This window comes from Macadamia integrifolia, chromosome 5 (assembly GCF_013358625.1).
Source record: "Macadamia integrifolia cultivar HAES 741 chromosome 5, SCU_Mint_v3, whole genome shotgun sequence".
Classification (NCBI taxonomy): Eukaryota; Viridiplantae; Streptophyta; class Magnoliopsida; order Proteales; family Proteaceae; genus Macadamia; species Macadamia integrifolia.
Window position 1 is genome coordinate 43,471,797 of NC_056561.1, and position 21,939 is coordinate 43,493,735.

Sequence of the window (21,939 nt, forward strand, 5' to 3'; positions counted from 1 at the left end):
GCGGGTTCAAAATCGAGACCCTGAAGACAGCCATGATTGATCTGTGCACACAGGTTATAAATCTACGCTCTATTCGACCTCTGGATAGACCAGCAATCAATGCCTCTGTCAGGAAAACCAATAGACTGGTGACAGTTGAAGAAGGGTTCCCTCAGCATGGTGTTGGTGCTGAGATCTGGTATTCTTTCTCTGAGTGATGTATATAGACCTGCTGATTTATTTATTGTATTAATTCCTGTATTTAAAGATGAGTTGTGCTTTGTCTGACAGTACTTCTGTTGTTACGGAGAACTTTGGCTATCTTGATGCTCCAGTGGAAAGGATTGCTGGAGCTGATGTTCCCATGCCTTATGCTGCAAATCTTGAGAGAATGGCCCTTCCGCAGGTTGCTTCTTCTTTTGTTCATCTTGGATTTAATTCTAGATACAATCTTAGTTTCTTGTAGGGATGTGTGGTGAATATGGGAAACTTTGATGAGTACCACTGAGAATGAACTGTTCTTAAAAGTGGAAGTGTGATCTTGTTGCTTTATCAATGACCTGAGATCCATTGAATGGGCTTGAGTCTGGGAGTTCTGAGGCAGACAAAATCTTCTCCATCATTCAAATGGTTTGAATGACAAGATGTTTAGGAAGTTTTATGATTTGGATAGTCATAATCATCTGATTATGTTTAATCCTCCTAGGAAAGTCGCAATGTATCTGAGTTATGGTTTGCAACCCTGTATACAAGAGGGCGGGCCTTAGTGCAATTGTAAGGTTGTTCCACTGTGACCTAGTGGTCGGGGGTTTGAGTTGGGAAACAGTATTTCCATGAAACGTGGGTAAGGCTGCATACTTTATGACCCTCCCCAGACCCTGCAGTGGTGGGAGCCTTTCACTGGGTACGCCCTTTTTTATGCACACTGTATGGAGTTGCTGTTTGAAACACCTGGACCTCTCTTGATTGCTCCCAATGGATCTCCTTTCTGAGGTGAATTATCTCTCTCGTGAGGCAAGTTTTGTGTTGTATCAATGGGATTGGCCAGCACCTGTGCCTTGGAAGAGCATATGCAGCATAAATTTTTGCATTGATAAGTACACGTCTCTTAAGCCTCAGGCTTGTATTTTTACAGCTTTTTGTTAGAAGGAAGAATCCTTTCTGGGTTGGTAGTCTGGATGCTTTAATACATCAATTACTCCTCTTTCAGCCATGTCAAGGATTAGGTGGACTATTCCAGACAGCGTTTAAGTTTCATAGTTCATGGCATCTTTATTTTCCACTTTGTGTTAATGCCAACTACTGCATCATCACACTTTTGCCACATGGGGTTTAACTGGGATGGTCTGCGATAACCTTGTGGAGTCCTTTTGTGTAACCCCCCGAGTTCCTAATTACTTTTGTTCTGGCACACGACTTGTTTGGCAGACCCAGCCTCTTTGTAACTCTTAATTAGAAATCATAAAGCCTAGCTAGCTATTGTGTTTTCTTATTACCTTTTTTTTTTTTAATGGTGGTTTGTACAGGTTGAGGATATTGTTCGGGCAGCAAAAAGGGCATGCTACAGATCAGTTCCCATTGCTGCAGCTGCTTAGACATAGCAGGCAATGTCAATCTTTCTCCTACTTTAATGTGCTCTTTTTGGCGATTGTTATCATTACCATGTTATTTTGAAGTCCTAGCATCAGTGGAGAGTTCACACAACTAGAATAGCTTAGATGTGGTGGTTGGTTGGTTAAGCTCATCAAATAATGCTGGGACACATTTATTAAGGCGCCCTTCAAGGATATGGTTTGTATAAAAAGTTCTATCCCAGTTGAGGATGGAGATGGACTGTCCATCCAGGTCCAATGGCTATTTCTTTTGTACGATGCTTTGAAGTTTTCAACTTTTCATAGAATTTATGTATTGGGTAGAATATTTTTTTTTTTTTTGGCATAGCGAGTGCCTAGTACTGTACTACTTATGCTCTATGAAATTAAGCTTGCTTCCTAGAAGTGGTTTTCAAATTAAGGAGAGGGATAGCGCAGCTGGCATGGGTTAGTGCGGTAGGTGCTTTGGCTCCCTGATATTTTTTCAACTGATTCTAATATTATTTTAACTATTTTAATCCTCTGTTCGTGTTTCACCACCGATTGGTGTGCAAGTATCCATGTTGTTCCTGACTAGCTGGTGTTGGGTTTCTTTCATTTTTCCATTTTGTTTTTTCACATGAATTCATGTAATCAATCACATTAAGTTGGGACGAGATTGAGTTTTTTGTTGTTATTACCGATTTGGTATTGACCAAGTATCAATAGCGATGTCCACCGATAAGGTGCGATTCTTCAAACCTAGGTAGGGAAGTCTTGCAAACCGCGAAGGTGAGCTGACGTTGTGGTTCACTTGTATTCTAAGAAAACGCAACTTTTGATCAGGGAAAATCATAAATTCAAACTTAAAAGATCAGGAGGGCCAGTTTGAAGTTTGAACTTCAAAGTTCAAACCGAAACCTTATTATTAGCGAATAAAGAACAGTAAAGAAATCGGAGGATGAAGAAGGCAAGTTAAAACCTCGAAATATTAAAATCCAAATAAATAAAATTTTTAATTATAATACCGTAAAATAATAAATAGATAAAAAATGCTTTCTGATCAAGAGATAATTATAAATGAGTTGCATTTGTTTGTTTAATGAACGTAAATAAGATTGAAAAATGAAAAAGAAGTCAAACAATTACAATACAAAGACAAATGCCTCTTTTTCAACATGATGCAGTGTGATACAATGTTTTGATTTTTCCAGTATACTGATTTGTAAAAATAATAACAACATCAACAACAATAATGATGGTGAATTAATGGAAATAATAAGAAGTGGGTTTTCTCAACCCCATTTTGTTTCATCTTCAAATATTTTTTGGAAGTTGAAAGTCAATACAAAATTATATAATGATTAGAAAATAATAAAATTTTCTACTGATTTTTTTTATATATAAAATGTTCTATTGACATACAGTTCAAAATGTTGGAAATCAAAATCTATTTCAAATCTCACAGAGTGATATTGTGATAGTATTGTGATCATTGGCACTCTTGCACATATGAAAGGCTCTACCTCATCATATAGTTGAATTCTTTCCCTCATTCAATCATGTTCAAATGCGCTATTTAGACTTATTAAAAAATAAAATAAATTATAGAAAATAATGATTATTTTTATGTCAAATATTTTATGGCTAAACAAATGCAACCTTAGAGAATGCCAAGTCACTTAGGAGTTGTTTACCCAAAAAGAAAAAAGTCACTCAGCTAGGTTGATTTGCTAAGTAGTAGAGCAAAACTTTGAAAAATGGGCAATAAAAAATAGTTTTCTCAGTCACCATGGTATGGTATGCTAGCACCTATGGGTTTCTCTCCCCTTGTCAAATGAAATGTCATTGCTACCTCTTATATAGGATATAGATTTTTGCACCTCATTGGTGTGTTCCCCTCTCATTGGTGCATTCACCTTTGCCGCTTGCTCAGGGCAATAAGGCCATTTCATGTGAGTAGGAGAGAGATAAACACGAAAGTGCTAATGTATCTTACCCCAACGATTCAAAGAACCTTTCTCCTTTTCACTACACATCTAATCTAGCTCATCCCCACCAAGGCCATGTTCTTCTTAAGTCATTAGTGTTAGAAAAATGCAATTAAAAGTCAATAGTTTAAAATAAGGTTGAAAAAATGGAGTATTAAATTACATAGGCGGAAAAGACCAACCCAATGGGTTCCCAATCTATCCAAAAAAAAGGGAAAATGAACCAATATCAGTCCTCCTACCGCCGGGCAACCAATGATTTGTGTAAAATAAAAAGCTTTTCTTAAGAAAATTTTAGTACCCTTTTTCCTTTATAAATTTGAAGGGCACAAGGTTTCTACAATGGATTCCCACTTTTTGTGTGAAAAATTGTCCGCAGTCGCTACGCTAGTACAGTGATCATCAGGTGGTTGGGAACCCCTTGGAACAAGTGTTTAGATGTTCTCAACAGTTCAATGTTCATTACACTTCACTGCTCACTGCAGAGAATGTCCTCCCCACACTTCTTACTTTTTTTTTTTTTTTTTTTTAATTTCTATTTTAACTAACTATAGTCTTAGTTAATTATATATCAAATTTCAGATATTAATGACAATGCCAACTCTCGTTAATAAAAAAAATAAAAAAATACTTGTGCATGAGGCCATTGTGGGATTTGAAGATGATCATTATCATTTTCAGTCGAATATCTGAAATACCCCAAAAACCATTAATGCCATCTGTGAGAAAATTTCTTGTTCACTATGATATGAGGAAAACTTGGTCTCAGTAAATTAGTCAAGAAGAAAAAGAACTGGAATTTTATTTTTATTATTATTCCCTCATTTTTTTTTTATTGGAGTGGGGAGTGGGTTTGGGGCGTTGGAGCCTCGGGGGCCTGGGGCGACTGGGGTGAGCCGGTAAAGGCCGATGAGAGAATAGACTATAGAAAACTATCAAGAGAAGGGGTAGCGGAGAAGCAGCGACGGATAAATAAAGAGAACAATCCCTATTTTAGCGCTTATATTCAATGTTCTTTCCTTTATTTTCGATCTATGTTTTGAGTCTTTTGACCTTACTGGAGGAGGAACGGTGCTTTTCGTTTTCACAAATGGAGTTATTGCTTGGATCGACTCGGTTTCGTGTTTCCTTGCTGGGTTTTCAACTGTGTTGTTCATAGATTTTGGGTTCTCTGAAAGAGTGACCTTCTTTGGTCTCTCTGCATATTATCATTATTATTATTATTATTATTATTTTTTTCTGCTTTTTGGGTATCTTGGATTTCGTCGCTGGGATAGCTGGAAAGTAATGAAGTCATTGAAGAAACTAAAAGGGTTCGCACTTCACAAGAACGATGCCAAAGAGAAAAGAGATCATCAACCTTCAGCCCAGTTGGATGAGCTCGCTCAGGCTGCACAGGTACTTCTCTTATCCTCTGTCAGATTTACTAATTTGGGTATGTTTAATCTTATTCTATCTGGGTCTGCCTTGTTTTCGTTTGCCAAGCATGGATGCATGAACTACCTACCTAATTTAGGGTTCAATGGGGGTATTTTTCGATTTCGATAGTTACGAATTACGAACTTGCGATTCCATAATAACTATTGAAAGATTTCTATAACTAGCTACCAGTGGATTTCGGAGATCATACTTTTTGGTTGCTCCGCATTTGATGGTCTAGTACTCTAGTCGCCAGGCTCGACGTCCCCCTTGTCACTGAGCTTGTGACGACTTTTTTATGACCTAGGCTATGATCTGCAAACGCTATCCACTCTCTTTCGACTTGATCACTACGAGAGACACTAGCTAAGAAAAAGTAAAGTAAATTTCTAGATTACTGAGAACGCTCGACTGTTTGTTGTTTCTTGCTCCAAGTGAAGTTCCAGAGAGACAGTTCCTTGTGTCATACTGAGTTCAATTAGTGGTGGTAGGGGGTTGGGTTTCAAGGTGCTGAGTTGCATTCTGTTTTATCCGCTTTATCTCAACTTTGTTTAGTTTTAGGCGTCCAGTTGAGTTCAACTAGTGTGTGCGGGATTCTTTTTATCTTGAATCTTTTTTCTCCGAGTTCTGGGAGTTCACTTCACTATTTGATAATCCTCCCACAAAGATGTACTCCACAATATTGTTACAAACTTAAGTGGTTGTAAGGTTTGAATATGATAAAGAAGTTTCCAGCACCCCCAACTGGAAACAATTCCTTAATGAGGTCTAAAAGCTTTAATGTGGAACTCCCAATTAGACAGTTAGGACTAATTCCATAGCAGGATCTTTCCGAGATATGAACAGTACATTATGAACCAGTTTCCAGCGATAAGAACTTAGAGAGTGACACCAAACTGGACAGGAATGGATGGCTCGACTAGGAGTTACAGGTCCTCAAAGTTCTCTGCAGAAACCTCCAATATCAGGGAGCCGCATGGTCTGATCTTGAGGAGTTCAGGCAACACTTGGATGGAGCAGCAACAGGGTACTCTTCTATGGATCAAACAAGTATTCGAGCAGCAGAAAAGAACCCTCGATTGGATCCCAGATGTGAAGAAATCTCAGAACTGTAAATAAAAACATGAAATTAAACAGAAAATAAAGAATAAGAAGGATATGTAGGTATCTCATCTACTGTAGAGAAGACCTCTTGCCTAAATTCACAAGGGCATCTAATCCAAGCTGTCTCTCACAGCCACTATATCTCACAGAAACCAACATAAGCTTCTTTATTTTTTATTATTTTATTATTTTTTAAATTTTGTTGTTTTTTTTTTTCAACCCCAAATTTGTATAGGGATAGTCCCCTTAATAAGGAAAAACAATTACAAACTAACTCTCCATGCATGGGAGAGAGAAATTTTTTGGATACACTTCAAAATAAATCCCCAACAATAATGGAAACTAATCCTAGGTTGCCTTCCAATGATGGTTTAAGATCTCGGCAAGATCCAGCTAATATCTCTCTTTTTAGATTTTCCGAGATGAGATGACATGCGATACACAAAATCAACCATATCTCGACCGAGATGCTGAGATCTCGGCGAGATATCGAGATATTGCCAAATCTTGACCCCATCTCGTTGAGAAACAGCCTAGAACTCATCTCTCTTGCTACACTTTGAAGAAAAAAACACATTGTTGATGGGATTTTGATGCTTTTTCCTACCAAACTTCATTCCTACACTACATGTAATATATCTACATGTGTTATGGAATATGTACTGTACCTATGTAGTTGTGTGGCTTATCTGATATCATTTCAATGTATGAGAATGTGACAAGCAATTAAGTAATTATTACTATGATGTCTTTTAAATTCTTATGATTATTTGAACTTTTAAATTGATTATATGTGTTCTAACTTCTAGAAGTATTAGATGTTGTGTTATGTGTGGCATAGAGCATACTAGCCTACGGTCCAAAGAGTTTGAGACTACTTACATAGGGTATGAAGTCAATATATCATTTTATATTTGATTTAAAAAAAACTGATGTTTCCACTATGTTTAGAAGGCCTAAAATAGGGTATATGGCAAGTTTCAGGGGCTACAAAATCCATATGGCCACTGAGACCAACCACCGAGTCGACAAGGAAAAAATGCTCGAGATCTCTCTTTTTTGGCTTAGCGAGATTAGGGGCGAGATCGAGATCTTAAACCTTGCTTCCGATTACATGATTAAATAAATCCTAATTAGAAACCTATCTAATTACACACCTGCAGGAGTCCACGTAGTGGTCTTCAATTTGTATTCATTAGCTGGCTGTGGGGGCCCACTTAATTATGAAATACCCTCCTAATCGATCAGTTCACTTTTGGAAAATAACCCCTTCATGACTGGCTGGTCAGTAGCCATAAAAAAAAGATCTCCTTAGTGACTGTGATCTCCTCTTTAATTCTGGAAATAAATCTCCTTAAACTGTTCAATCGATATCTTCTTCCTAACTAGATATCTTCCCAAATCTCCAGCAAATAAGAAAGATTGATAGCTATCCTTGGCCCCCATGAAATCTGTTTTAGAGGCTTAGAGCCCAACCAACAGGCTTCAACTACATCAAGCTCCAACTTGCCAACAGTGAAGATTATTAGTGATCTTTGTTCATGTGATTGTTAATTGATCCAGAAGCTGTTCTTCCATGTATTCTATGTCTTACCTATTGCCGATCTAGCTTAGCTGATTTGAGGCTTTTTAACTTGTGTATGGAACACATTCATGAATGCAAGCAGTTGGTATTTACTTTAATATTGTGCTGAAAGCCAACTTCTTAGGCCCCACCTTTATCACTGTCCATTTCTTCAACATTTTTTGTGATCATTGCCTTAGGCTTAGGGTTATGGCTTATTGGATATCTGAACTTTAATTGATCAAGGAAACATAGATGAGTGTTAATATGAAACGAGGATTTTGGTATTTGTCTTTTCTACTATGGAACTTTTTCTCCATGTTGGTCATGTACAATGCCAAGATCTTAGGTGGAGAAATGCTAACTCATCCGGAGAAATCATAGTCGTGTTTCAAGAATGGCAATTTGGTGTTCTCACCCTCCCCCCTATAATTCATATCAGATGGTTACATCCTTTATAGATCTCTGAGATTATCCAGATCATTAGTGTGCTGGATCAATGCAAGTCAATCCAGCCACTTGAAATTGTTGGTCATTAAATTGACAAGATCAAAGGTCTATATGCAAGCTACGGCATCAGTATCTTCAATGGTAAAACCAATGTACTAGAATTTGAGCTAGATCATGTGATGAATGGTGTTCATTTTCTTGAAACCATGAATCAGGACTAAGGAGAACACCTTGAGATAATCATAATTGGATGTAAATATTAAAGTATTTAAGAAAACTGATGTGATGAAAACACAGAAATTCCGGAATACATTGCTTAGGAAAGGATGTTGAAAACCTAATAGAATAATGCATTTGCTTATGCTTGGTGATGGTGAAGAGAATTGATATGATTTTGTGGAAAGGAAAGCATTGGTGTGTGGTTTAATTTTTTTTTTTTTTTTGGTGTGAATAATATAGTTCATTACCAAAAGAAGAAGAAAAAATACAACGCCCTAGGGGGAAAGAAAAAAAAAATTACAAGGACCACTCCTCAATGGGAGAGGGTGGGGGGGCTGATAAAAGAAGGGGGGGAGATCCTAGGAGACAACAATATGTCTGTTCCTTGGGGAATCAATACAAGTAGATGTGGAAGCAGAGAGTTTTGCTTTGATGTCAAAAGAAGTGGAATTCCAAATCTTCTGGATAGCCTTAGAGTTGAGGTCAATTTCCTGAGATTACGCTTCATCCAAATTTGGTTGATTGAGCCATTGAAGGAGAGCTTTCCAACCATATCACAAATAGAAGATCCCGAAAAGGTCATGCCAATCCAAATCCATTCTCTCTAAAATGGTAAAATCCGGCAATTTCTTGGCTAGCATTCGGCGAGGACCCCTTTCCAAACAGAAGACGAGAACGGGCACTCAAAGAAAAGATTGTCAATATCTTCCACCGCATTCCAGCTGAGCCTACAAAGGGAGAAACTGAGATTTGGCGGTGGATCAAGAAAGACTGGGCTGGTAGGCAATTGGAGAGAGCATGCCAAACGGTAAAGCTATGACGAGGGATGGACGACTTGAACAAGATGATTTTCCTCCAGGGAGCAAGAGGGACTCGAGGCCTAATAAATTCCCTAGCAGCATCGGAAGAGAAGAGACCTGATGAAGCTAGAGACCAAATAGTAGTGTCACCTCTATTATTGGGGAGTCTATGGATGCTTTGCAAAGCATTCCACAAAGGAGCCAACAAGGGGTAAGAGTTGGCCGGGGGGGCCACTTATTATCCTTGATGATGGCAGAGACCATTGAATGCTTTATGAGGCCGGATTTGTAAGTAGCTTTACCCAGAACCATATGAAGGAGGACACTTAGAGGGTGCCAGTGGTCTAGCCAAAGAGAGTGTAAGCACCATAATCAATGCAGGAAGTAATAGCTCCAACAACAAGAGATCTGACTGTAAAAAATGTGTGGTTCAAATTTGATCTGTTATGTTGTGAACATTGATGATGATCCTCGATGAACATCAATCCTGTGGATAATGGGCCCATAGTTAAAAAGCAAAAAAAAAATAGTATTCTGAACAACTTATACAACAACAATAACAACAACAACAACAACACAAGCATTATCCCAACTAAATGGGGTCGGCTACATGGATCCATGAGTATATATATATATATATATATATATATGAAAAGTTACTTTGGGATATCCCACTCACGAATCGGCAACCCGAATCTTAGCCCTCCACTTAGCTCTGTTAGATGCCATACTTGGGTGAAGACTTAACTTTTGCATGTCTCTCCTTACTAACTCATGAGTGGTTGTTTTTGGCCTGCCCCTAGCCCTTTGAGCTCTATCCATCTATATTTGAACAACTTATATTGCAATTAATTATAAATGTATTGCATGTAAAAACCTATCTTCAAGGATTCCTTTCTTTACTGTGGAAAACAATTAGTGAACAAGCTGAAACTTGTGTCTGTTATAGAATGAACCCTACAATTATAGAAATTGTCAAAATGAAAAAGGATAAGGCTTCCAAGAATCGAGTTTCCTAGGCTGGACTGGGGCTCAGGGTAGCAGAAAACCAAGGATCGGGTTTTTTTTTGTAACTTGATCAGTCGATACCACGTCACAAGGACAAACTACACTACATGAACTAGAATTAACTGCGAGTCCGGTGACAACATTCTTGTTGATTGAAGGTGTATAACTTGTTCCCCCCCCCCCCCCTCCTAAAACACACACACACAAAGAAAGAAATGAAAAATTATCTTTAAGAACTACAGAAATAACTTGCTATCCTTATCTCAAGACAATGAAAATGCTAAGCAGATCTGGAATATTGAATCTCTTCATATAGAAGCTCTGATTTCAGAACCAAAAAAATAAAATAAAAATCGAGTGAACTAACAGAGTATCATCAGCAGTGAAAAATGAATCAACCAGTAGACATCCTACATGATTGTGACTCAAAGCAGCAGCAGTGAAGGTATGGTAACCCCAAAAGCAAGTGACAGGATCAATTGAACGTCAATTTTTTTTTTTAACATAAAACAAGCAGCTACCCAAGAATGTCCCCAGCCCCTCCATTTACTCTCTCCTTATTACTTGTACTTGATATGAAGCCTAGGCTTGACCACTGTTAGTTAAAACGCGTTTGCCTTTTTTTTGCCGTTTAAAACGCGTTTTTCCGTATGCTATTATACAATACGGAAAAAAACAGAAACGGCAAAAGAATCCGTTTTAAACACGTTTTAAACGGCCGTTTTAAACGCGTATCCGTTTTTTAAGGGTAAAATAGGAATTTTATATATATAAAAAATTAATTTAAAAAAAAAAAAAAAAAAAAAAACCTATTAGTAAAAGTGAAGAGTGAAGACAATATGGTACTTGGTTTTTAACTTCCATACTATTTATAAGAAAAAAATCTCATCTTCTTATAGCCCAATGAGTAAAGAGAAGCTAAAGTTAGCAACATCTCATTTTCTTGTAGCCCATTGGGCTATTTTATCTTGGGACTCCTAGAGCTTTTGGAATATTAGATGCATGTATACAGGTAATAATCTCTCAAATTGCATGAGTATACTACCTTTTTTTTGGTTTTGTTTTTTTGAAAACTACACGTTTAATACTCGTATTGTTTGTTTTCGTCCGTTTGCCGTTCCCTGTTTTTTTGACCGTGCCGTTCATCGTTTTTATCTGTTTAAAACCCGTACCGTACGTTTCTGTTTTTTTGCCGTTCCCGTTTTAACTAACAATGGGATTGACAACTAACATGACCTTAAGTAGGGTTGAATGGCAAAACAGAATTCATGTAGCTGACCCCATTTAGTTGGGTTGAGTTGAGAAATAACCAAAAAAGAATGTTGATAAATCCCAAAAGCTGTGGAGAACATGCAGCATATACATCAAATGAAAATAAAAGGGATAATCAAAGCTCATTTATGATTCAACCCCAGTGCATCTATCATGAAAATATCACATGAAAAACTTGAATCTGCCCAGAACTTATTAAAACGAAAAACTGATATCCAACAAGAATCATAACAATTAAAAAAAAAAAAAATGCATCCTGCAGAAAACAAGTCCACATATCAGCTATGGATATGGATGTTATCAAGCACCATCAATTTCCAAATCAACTCTCTTCTTCCCTTGAAATTCTCGTAGATAGCAAGCCCAATCCTGCAAATTGCAAATTACTTATGGAAAGGTCTCCTTTTACTCTCAGAAGTTCTTCAGATCAAAGTGAATCCACATATCAGCTTTGGATTACCAACCACCATTGATCCCCAAGTCAGCTCTCATCTTCTCTTGAAAATCCCGGAGATAGTTTACCCAATCCTGCAAATATATGCAAATAACTGTCAGCAATCTTTTGTTTTCTTTCCTTCCTAATCCCCCTCATAGTAGGCTTATAGTTTGGGGAAGAAGCTGCAGGACCTAGCTGTTAAAATCTCCCCCCACCCCTTGTCCAATAATAATAATATCAATAAAAAATACCACCCAATAATGACTTCATGCCATCATGCAAGGCGACAGTGCCTTAAAGCACTGGCAAACCCAAGCAACATCTTTATGATGAAGTTATCATACTCTTTTTAGTTTTTGGAAGAAGTCACATATTTTAGCAAAATGTTGGTCATAGGTTCGGTAAGGCTGCATACATTTTCCCTTTCCAGACCCTGCAGTAGCGGGAGCCTCGTGCACTGGATTGCTCTTTTTATTTATTTATTTTTCTCCCCTAATCTAAGTTGATCTGAAATTGATATGTACTTGAAAGACAGCCCATGTATTATGCGAAACAGCAATAAAGACCCCTAATGAGTCTACCTTTTCTAAGAAAATGAGAGACATGTAACTACTACATGGAAAATAAAGTTCTGTAAATGTAGCCCCTTTTCCTGAAAAAACATAACCTATAAAGAAAATAGAAATAAATATTAAATTGAAAATAAAGCTCTAAAATGTGGTTCCTCTTCTTCAAAGACAAAGCATTAGAACTTTTTTGGGTGAATAAAAAATTCATTACCAAAAGAGAAGAAATATACAGGCCACGGGGGGGAGGGAGAGGAGAACAAAAGCCCCAGAATCAAAGGGGATCCGGGTTCCTAATCACAGAGGGAGGTCCCAGGAAGCAATAATGTGACAATTTCTAGGGGAGGGGGGACAAGATAAAGAAACATTCAAGATCTTTGCTTTTACATCAAAGAAGATGGAACTCCAAATCTTTTTGAGGGGGCGGGAGTTGGAAGTCCATTTCCTATGATTTCTCTCCATCCAAATTTGGTTGATGGTTGCGCATAAGGCGAGCTTGGCTACGAGGTCACAGATGGTCTTCCCTTGAAATGTCATATCCATCCAGGTCCACTTCCTTTGGAAAGGGAGGATTCTCCTGTCAGTCGGCCAACATTGGGAAAGGACCATTTTCCAAATGGATGAAGAAATAGGGCAGTCAAAATAGAGGTGATCAATATCTTCAGGTTCTGAGCCACAAAGGTGACAGGCCGGAGAGACCAGAATTCTTCTATGAAGAAGGAAGGACTGTGTGGGGAGGCACTTCAAAAAGACCCTCCAGACTGTGAAGCTCTGTCTAGGAATGTGGTGCCTGAACCAGACAAGCCTATGCCAAGGAGCAGAGTTGACATGAATCCTGACAGAGTCCCAAGCAATCTTGGCACTGAAGCTACCATTCGGGGAATGGTTCCAAACAATAGAGTCTGTTCTTGCTTGGCTGACTGAGGAGAGGGCGGGCAAAGAGTTCCAAACTTGAGCTAACTACTCTGAGTCAGGGGGGTCCCACAATCCTGAAGATATAATGGAGGAAACCATGGCTTGCCTTGGAAGACCGAAACTACAGATAAAGCAGGCATCGATAGCAAGGGAGAGAGTCCCCATTGGGTGCCATGAGTCTTGCCAGAGGGATGTGGAGGATCCATCCCCAATGCGGTAGGAAATAGCTGTAGAAGCTAGAGATCTAAAGGAGATGATCTTGCGCCTTACCCAAGAGGCATCCGAGGGGATTTTAGTTGTCTAGAAGGAATCAGCCTTGAGGAGGTAAGAGTAGACCCAATCAACCCAAATGCCCTTTTTCTTGGAAACAATTTTCCAAATATGCTTCATAATTCCGGTCGTGTTGACATCTTTGATGTGTCTTAGACCCAAACCTCCTTCCTTCCTGGGAAGGCATATAGCATTCCAACTGAGAGGGCGGAGGAACTTACAATACTCACAACCTTTCCAGAGAAATGAGGCAAAAATGGATTCCAACTTTGAAATTATGGACTTGGGCAAGCCATATGTCTCAGACCAATAAATGTAGGAGGCTTGGAGGACATATCTAATCAGCTCAAGCCTGTCTGCAAAAGATAAAAGCTTTCCTTTCCATAATTGAAGGCGCTTTTTGATAAGTTCAAGCATGGGAGAGCAGTGGTGAGCAGTGAGCCGAGCTGGGATAAGAGGAAGCCCCAGATACTTGGCAGGAAGGGAACCCAAATCAAAGCCGGTTTTCTCGAGGAGAAATGCCTTTGAGTCATCTAAAATCCCAGCCAAAAAGATAAGGGATTTCCAGGATTTATGCGAAGACCTGACATTGAGGCAAAGAGATCCAGGCAATGCATAATAGAATCTAGAGAAGAACCATTAGCTTTGGAGAATATCATCAAGTCATCAGCAAAAGCAAGATGGGTCAGCTTTATGGCCTTGCACTTTGCGATGGGGGTGATATAATTCAAATCTGTAGCTGATTGCAAACTTCTGGAGAGGACTTCCATAACCAGACATAATATATAAGGGGAAAGAGGGCATCCTTGTCTAATACCTGTAGAAGAGGAGAAGTAGCCAGCCGGACTCCCATTAACCAACACTGAGAAGCGGAGAGAGGCAATGTAATGATATATCCAATTGATGAAGTTAGGCGGGAACCACATCTTGTCAAGAACTAAGGTTATGTAGTCCCATCTAAGACTGTCAAAAGCCTTGTGGATATCAATCTTCATAAGGGTAGTAGGGGGTGCCCCTTTCCATCAAAATCTTTAACAATCTCATGACAGAGAAGGATATTGTCCCCATTACTCCTTCCAAGATTGAAAGCAGACTGATTGTCACTCACTAACGAATCCACTACCTTCTTTAAGCGATTCGCAAGAATCTTGGCAATGAACTTGTATAGGAGGTTGCAGACAGAGATTGGTCCAAAATCATTCATGTTGTCTGCCCCATCTTTCTTAAAGATAAGACAGAGAAAAGTGTGGCTGATTCCCTTGACTTGCTCTGGATTGAAGAAGAAGCTTTTGATTGCTTTGATCAAATCCTCTTTTATTATATCCCAGGCTGAGTTGAAAAATCCCATACTAAAACCATCCGGGCCTGGAGCTTTGCTGGCTTTGTGGGACAGGATAGCATAAGTTATCTCCTCATCAGAGGGGATTGCCCAGAGCAATTGGGCCATGCAGTCAGGGATGAATTTTGAGATGAGGCCATCAGGGATGGGCATAACTGCAGGAGCTATGGGGTTTAACAAGAGTTTGAAATGGTTCACTGCAACTTCTTTGATCTCATCAACTTTGAAGACCTGGTCTCCATTTGGGGAAGAGAGCTTGGGAATATGATTAAAGTTATTTCTGGCTTTCAGAGAACGGTGAAAATAGGAGGTATTAGAATCTCCAGATTCCAACCAATTGATACGGGACTTTTGCTTTAGGAAGCTTTCTTCACTAGCCAGTAGCTTTGAGAGGTTTTCAGATTCCAATTTCTCTTCATCAGCCAACTCTGTATTAAGAGGATCAAACTGGAGCTGGAACTGAATAACAACCAACTTGTTCTTGCAATCTGAAACAAGAGAGAAGATGATCCCGAAGGAGTTAGTATTCCAAATCTTGAGGGCCTCCTTGACATTTTTTAGCCTTCTTGATAGGGCAATGAGGGGGGTTGAGAAGGCATGGACAGGCTTGAGCCAAGCAGTTTGGACATTGGGAAAGAAGTCAGGGTGGGTTGTCCGCATGTCAAAAAACTTGAAGGGTTTAGGGCCAAGGGAAATATATGGTTGGATGAGAAGGGAAATGGGGCTATGATCAGAAGTGGCTGGAGGCTCAAAAGTGGCATGGGAAGAAGGGAAATCTGATAGCCAAGCTTCGTTAACCATCATCCTATCAAGCTTGCTAGCTATTTTAGAGGGACCGGATCTTTTATTGTTCCAAGAGAACTTAATGCCGGACCAACGAAGATCATCGACAACAAGAGCTTCAATACATTGATTAAAAGCATCAATACTAGCAGAATTTAGGTGGCCCCCACCTTGCTTTTCATGAGCAAACCGGACTACATTGAAGTCCCCACAAATGCCCCACGGACGAGAGCCAACCTGGTTTGCAATGGATCAGAGGTCATTCCAGAGAGTGTCCCTGTCCAGGGCTCTATTAGAAGCATAGATAACAGAGAGCAAGAAGGAGAAACTGTAGGCAGGGTCAGAAATGGAAAGGTGGAGGAGTTCGGAAGTGAAGTGAGAGAAACAGAGAGCATTTTAGGGTCCCAGAGGAACCAAATTCGACCATTTGGGTGATGAGAATGGTTAGATAGGAAAGACCATCCAGGGGTAATGGAGGAGGCTGCTTCGGACAAGGAAGGCTCTTTTAAATGGGTTTCAAGTAAGCAGAAAAAGCTGGGTGGGAGTGCTTCATTAGGAGACGAACCGCAACTTGCTTTTGTGGGGAATTTACCCACTTGAGGTTCCAAATGAGGCCCTGAGACATCAGGCACGAGGAGGAAAGGGCATCTCATGCTCCTAGGAGGAGCCCGTAGCCAAGTCGGAGGGAGGACGCGATTTGCTTCGTCTATGATAAGACCGTGGGTTGGGAGGGGTGGAGGAATGAAAAGGGGGGGTCGAGGGAGGAGGAAGTGGTGCAACAGAGGTTCTCCTGGGTTTTTTACCGACGGAAGCATGTTTCCCATGCGTAACCTGGGTTCCGGGCAAAGAAGACGGTTTCAATGTAGGCATATGGATCGGATATTGGATGGGGGGTGGGATGTCCATGGATTTAGAAGTGGGCTTGCTCAATGGAATATTTGGAGGCCCAGAATGAGGAGGCCCATGGATAATGGGTGCAGGGTTAAGGACTAGGGGGCTAAAGCTCGATAGTGGGCTGGAGGGCTGGGCTCGGTCTAAGGAGTTTGGAGGGTTGCAGGAAGGAGGGGGACCAACAGGGAGGAAAGGACTCGCGAGACCCACCACCAGAGAATTCGACAAAATAGAGGATATATCTTCAGGAAGACTTTCGACCAAAGGGGAAGGTTCCAGAGGCGTGAGATCTGGCTGGTTCTCGTCATCAACAGGAAGGGCGATAGCAGGGGGATCTTCATCATAAGCGGCACTCTAGGACGAGGTCTCAGAATCCGACTCAAAGGACTCTTCCTCCGAGGAGTCATTAGGATTGGAAAGGGCTTCATCAGAGCTGGCATAGCCCTTGTCTGAGGTCGACGAATCAAAGGACTTGGTAACAGCAGCGGGCTCTCTGAGAGAAGTCTAGGATGGGACATCACCAATAGCCTCAACTGGGACAATCGTCAGCTCTTGTTCTTCCACATCAGCTTGTGAAATCGAGAAACGGTTTTGCCCGCGGGGTAAAGGATCAGCAGGGAGCGCCGGATCACATGCTTTGACGGAGGAGGTGGTCTGATTACGGTTGCGCCTCCGATTGAGTCTTCTACCTCTCACCAGAGGAGGCATGGAGGGTCGACGACTTGGGTCCGACATAACAGAACGATCCCTATGCACAATGGGACCAATGGGAATATGGGATTGGCCATATCAGTCCCGAAATCAGTAACCAGAGCCTGTGGGAGGCATAAGCTGGTGTCATGGCCAAAGACGTTACAACAGAGGCATTGAGGAGGGTGCCAATCGTAGGAGATGTCCTGCTGGAAGCTGAAGTGATCCCCATCTTGAACAGAGATGGAGGAGGGAAGGGCCTCAGAAGCAGAGACTTCTACACATATGCGAGTGTAAGCGAGCCGATCCTTTTTATTTGTTCTGGCATCAGAACAGAGGGGAACACCCAAAACAGACCCCACAGTGCTAGCCATCCTCACATCAGAAGTGGAGGGGGAGGTCCCGACAGAGAAACCCATAGAGGGATGGTGGAATAATCGACATGATTAAGCAACAAGCACCTATTCCAGGAACGAAGGAAAATAGGCTTTCGGCCCACCAGCCAAGGACCGCCTTGCAGGCAACAGATTCTGTCACTATCCTCAGAGAATTTGAACATAAAGAAGCCGTGATCGAGAAGGAATGTGTCCACAGTTCCGGCCGGCCTCCATTGCTTAAGAAGAGAAAGCCTCACCATATGAAAAGGGGGTCTTTTGCCCAGAAAATGTCCGATGAGAGAATTTTTCCAGCGAGAAGCTTCAGAGTCCAGTAGTCCTTCCAGGCACGTAGCAATCAGAGAATCTCCCAACAAGGACGTGGAACAAAATGAAGAGGAAGGCCGCCAGTAGGATGGGAGACATAGTGCTTCAGAGGGGAGGACCAGGCAATTGTAGGAGTTTGGAGGGGGGGAGGAGAAGCGAGGGAGGGGAGTGGCGAAGGGTTGGGGAGGCTAGAGGTTGCAGATGGAACAGGGGGGATCCCCTCAGAGGGGCCGGCCATGGTGACCTGACCTCAAGAGGGGAGAGGAAGACCGGCAAGCACCATCAAGTAGCTCATCAACAGTTAGAGCCCTAATGCTATTTTGAGTTCTGCAGTCATCAGCCTCTCTAGCATTAGAACTTTGAACAGCATTAAACTCTTATTTTTCTTTGACTAAGCTCTAACAAAATACTGTCGGACAACAAATTCTCTGACAAAATAAAAGACAAATAATTGTTAAATGGCAAGAAAAAGTGTGAAACTATTGCATGTTTAATGGAGTTTTGTTAATGTGCATCAAAAAGAAAACTTGCATGCTCCTCAGAGGCTCAGACACAATGATACATTTCTCTGCTTTTTCGGTTTAAGCCACTTAATTTCACTTTTCAGTAGTCCTGTTGAATTGACTCTGATGGACTTTTGGCCTTTAGGGTCACTTGACAACTTGTTGGGACTTTGATCCCTTTTTTGTTTTTGTTTTTAAATGGGAATGTAACAATTCTGCATTTTTTTTTTTTTTTAAAGTTCGAATGAGAAGTGTGATAGGATTGATGCTCCCACGTCAATCAGTTATTGGTGTCTAACTTAATAATGAAGCTTTAGCCTTAGATTGTTGCAATTAGGTTCCAGGTATTGAGAATGAAATTAGACAGTATGCCTACACTGGCCTATTTGACTTGGTGGTCCTGCCACCTGCTTTGAGACTTAGAGGTGTTCATTATTTTGTAATCCAAGTTTTGGGGTCATGATTTCATGTCTGGCAAATCATTTTGTTGGCAATTGAATGCTCATTATGTCTTTTTTCCGCTTTCAACCATAATTATTCCATGTATATAGTGCTCGTGAGAGTTTTTCCTCTTTGTGTGTGTGTGTGATTCAGTTTGTGTTTGCAGGATATGCAAGATATGAGAAACTGTTATGATAGCTTGCTTTCTGCAGCCGCTGCCACAGCAAATAGTGCTTATGGTATGCCACTTCTTTTATGGATTTCTCATTTTCAAAGGATTCCCCCCTCCCCTGACTAATTTATTCTGTAGGTAGTTTATTTGTGTCTGCTGCTAGGGTTATACAACATCTGTCTTTGGATGAGTAAAAAAGGTCAAGTAAAGAATTAGAAATGAGGGAGCTAGTTGTTGCTTTCTTTATAAGTAGAGAACCTGGTGCAGGCAAGGATCAACCGATCTAGATTGTGCCCTCAGGTAATGGGCCTGATGGAGTCCAATCAAGAAATCCCTGGATTGAATGTGAAACAGGATTATAATAAGTTATAGGCACCTTTCCATACTTTATATCTGGTGTATTTCAGCTAATTACCTCTGCATTATTGTTCTTTGGTGGTATTTATCATGCACTATAAATTTCTGGCCCTAGAATGCCTTTCGAACCATGAGCTTAATAAAATAGGTATTTCTCTCTGATTTAGTGTCTTTTGATTTCATTGATTTGATTTGAATCAAATCTGGGCGGGATTCAAATAGCAAAGATTGAAGGTGTATCGAAACTGAAAAATTGAAGACTTTTATATAATAAACCAATAAAGAAGTAACAACTGTAATAAACGAAATTGGAATTATGAACTAAAAATAAGATTTACTACCAAAATCAGTGGACAAATAGTGGAATTAAAGCACAGGTTTAACAGAATAGTTACATATTTGTTCCGAGTTCTAGATTAAGGATTTTTTACCTCTAACAGAAACTAAAAGAAGCATAAATAGACATGATACAAGCTGAGTTGTAGGAGACTAGGAAGAGAGCGGTAGTAGTAGAGCAGAAAGTAAGTAGCAGTATAAAGATGCCAGACATCCTGGCCGTGACCCGGGGATGTTTTATCGTAAAGCCTCCCACAGCTTTACCCAAGCAACCAGTGCTTGATCCATTGTCCAAAACTATTTAATGTGTTTACAGCCCTATATGAACTAGGACTTATAGCTCTAATCCAGCCAGTGGTTCCACACTTCTAATTTTGACTCTAGATAGGTTTCCTCAACCAACTACACTACTGACTCAATAACTACTCAACAACCATCTCTTAGACAATCTTTCTTAATAACTCTCTAATGTAACCTTAGTAAAGGGATAATCTAAACAACAAACTCTCTTGATGACATGACTCATTGGGCCCCACAATTAAATGATACAAATGCTCCATGAAAGTATCGGTACGTATCGGTATCATCCCTTACCGATACGCTACATGGAAATTTTAAAATCCTTTTCTATTGATATATATATCGCATGATACATACTGATACACACCGATGCACCACCGATACGATACAATATGCACCGATACTCTATGAAAAATAAAAATCGAGGTGAAATGTACGTTTTAGTATGTATTGGACGTATCGGTGCATAACGGTATGGTACGATACATATTGATACGGTGCGCTAAGGTCATATAACGGCCAAGATGGGTCATTTTTCAGAAAAACACGATTTCTGAGGGGTTTTTGTTCCAAAGTTGCTGCCAGCCATTTTTATCTCTAACTAAAGTGGAAATCAAGATTGAGAATAATGATTTTACATTTATGGGACAACTACAAACCTTGGATTCTTAGTGCGATAATCTCAATTAAATGTTTTTGCATAATTCATGTTATATATAGCTTTTTTTAACTATTTTTTTATGCAAAAGTTTGTAAAAAAGTGTTTCCTATTTATTTATATGCGTATCTTTAGCGTATATTTGATACGATACGATACCCTTCGATACGTATCTTAATTTTGGCCTACCGATACAGCGACTGACACCGGTACTTTAATCCTTGAAATGCTCTAATAACCAACCCATGGTTTGACCTGAATTAATTTCTTCTTTTAATTGAAGATCGAATCTATTACCTGTGAAGCAAAACCTAGGTCATGTGATTTGGCCTCTTGAATGCTCCTGCATCAGAGGGACAGACTATTTTTTTTTTTTTTTTGGTAGAAGGGGGACAGACTATTACACCTTGTTCCAATGTGTATTTTTAAATAAACATTACATTTAATTTCCTCCTTAAATACAGGAATTGAATTTGTTCCCTGTGAAACAAACTCTGAATATCTGATAGGAACTCTTAAATGATCCCGCAACAGAATTTATTGCACCTTGTCAAGAGTAATAATTCAAAACCCTCACAGTTGAGCTAATCACGCTAATTCAAATCTCTCTTCTCTAAAGATCAGGTAATTTTTGGATGTCTTAAATTGTTTCTCATAGAAGGGTATTCTATTGCTTCAGCATTGAATAAGTCCCAAATCTCAAGACAAGGGAAGGGTGCCTTTTTATATTTTTTATCCTATCTTGATTCTTTTTATTGTCCACCATGAACTTCTTATTTTTCTAGTACTTGTTTTTATTTTCTCATTTGTAATAATTTATTTCATATGCTTCTTGAATTATTTTAAATCGCCCTGTGTGTTTGTACTTCGGTTTCTGGAGGTTGATATGTTGGACACTTGTGGCCATTTGGCTTCTTGGTGCCTAGCCATGGACCATGCTACCATTGTTCATGAGTTAGTGCAGGATCATTTTTGCCATCCTCCCCTCTCTCCTTTTGTTTTGGCCAGCTGCTACATTCATTGGTTGTTTGTGTTACTAAGATTTGTATTCATATCCTTTGGAACAGTTTCGGTGTTCCTTAGGCTGTTTCAACTCAGGCATGTTGCCGCTAACTATATAGCATTATAAAACTTGATTGCGGTGGATTCCAATGAGATGATATGATAAATAACTGCTGGGCTATCCTTATCTCCCCCCCACCCC

General features: G+C 39.9%; 2 protein-coding genes across 3 annotated transcripts in view; both read left to right on the forward strand.

Annotated features, from left to right (window-relative positions):
- The window catches only part of LOC122080389 (pyruvate dehydrogenase E1 component subunit beta-1, mitochondrial), a 9,864-nt gene extending 7,888 nt beyond the window's left edge, over window positions 1-1,976 (forward strand). Inside the window, exons 6-8 of the mRNA XM_042647346.1 lie at window positions 54-178; window positions 271-385; window positions 1,506-1,976. Of these exons, the coding sequence (XP_042503280.1) occupies window positions 54-178; window positions 271-385; window positions 1,506-1,574 (309 nt within the window). The 3' untranslated portion in view covers window positions 1,575-1,976. The remainder of the gene's footprint in view (window positions 1-53; window positions 179-270; window positions 386-1,505) is intronic.
- A 2,461-nt stretch (window positions 1,977-4,437) lies between these two features.
- The window catches only part of LOC122078239 (uncharacterized protein At2g33490-like), a 37,705-nt gene continuing 20,203 nt past the window's right edge, over window positions 4,438-21,939 (forward strand). The window contains exons 1-2 of one of the 2 annotated variants that reach the window (XM_042644136.1): window positions 4,438-4,939; window positions 19,079-19,151. In XM_042644136.1, the coding sequence (XP_042500070.1) occupies window positions 4,829-4,939; window positions 19,079-19,151 (184 nt within the window). In that variant the 5' untranslated portion in view covers window positions 4,438-4,828. The remainder of the gene's footprint in view (window positions 4,940-19,078; window positions 19,152-21,939) is intronic. The other variant, XM_042644138.1, reaches the window with a different exon arrangement.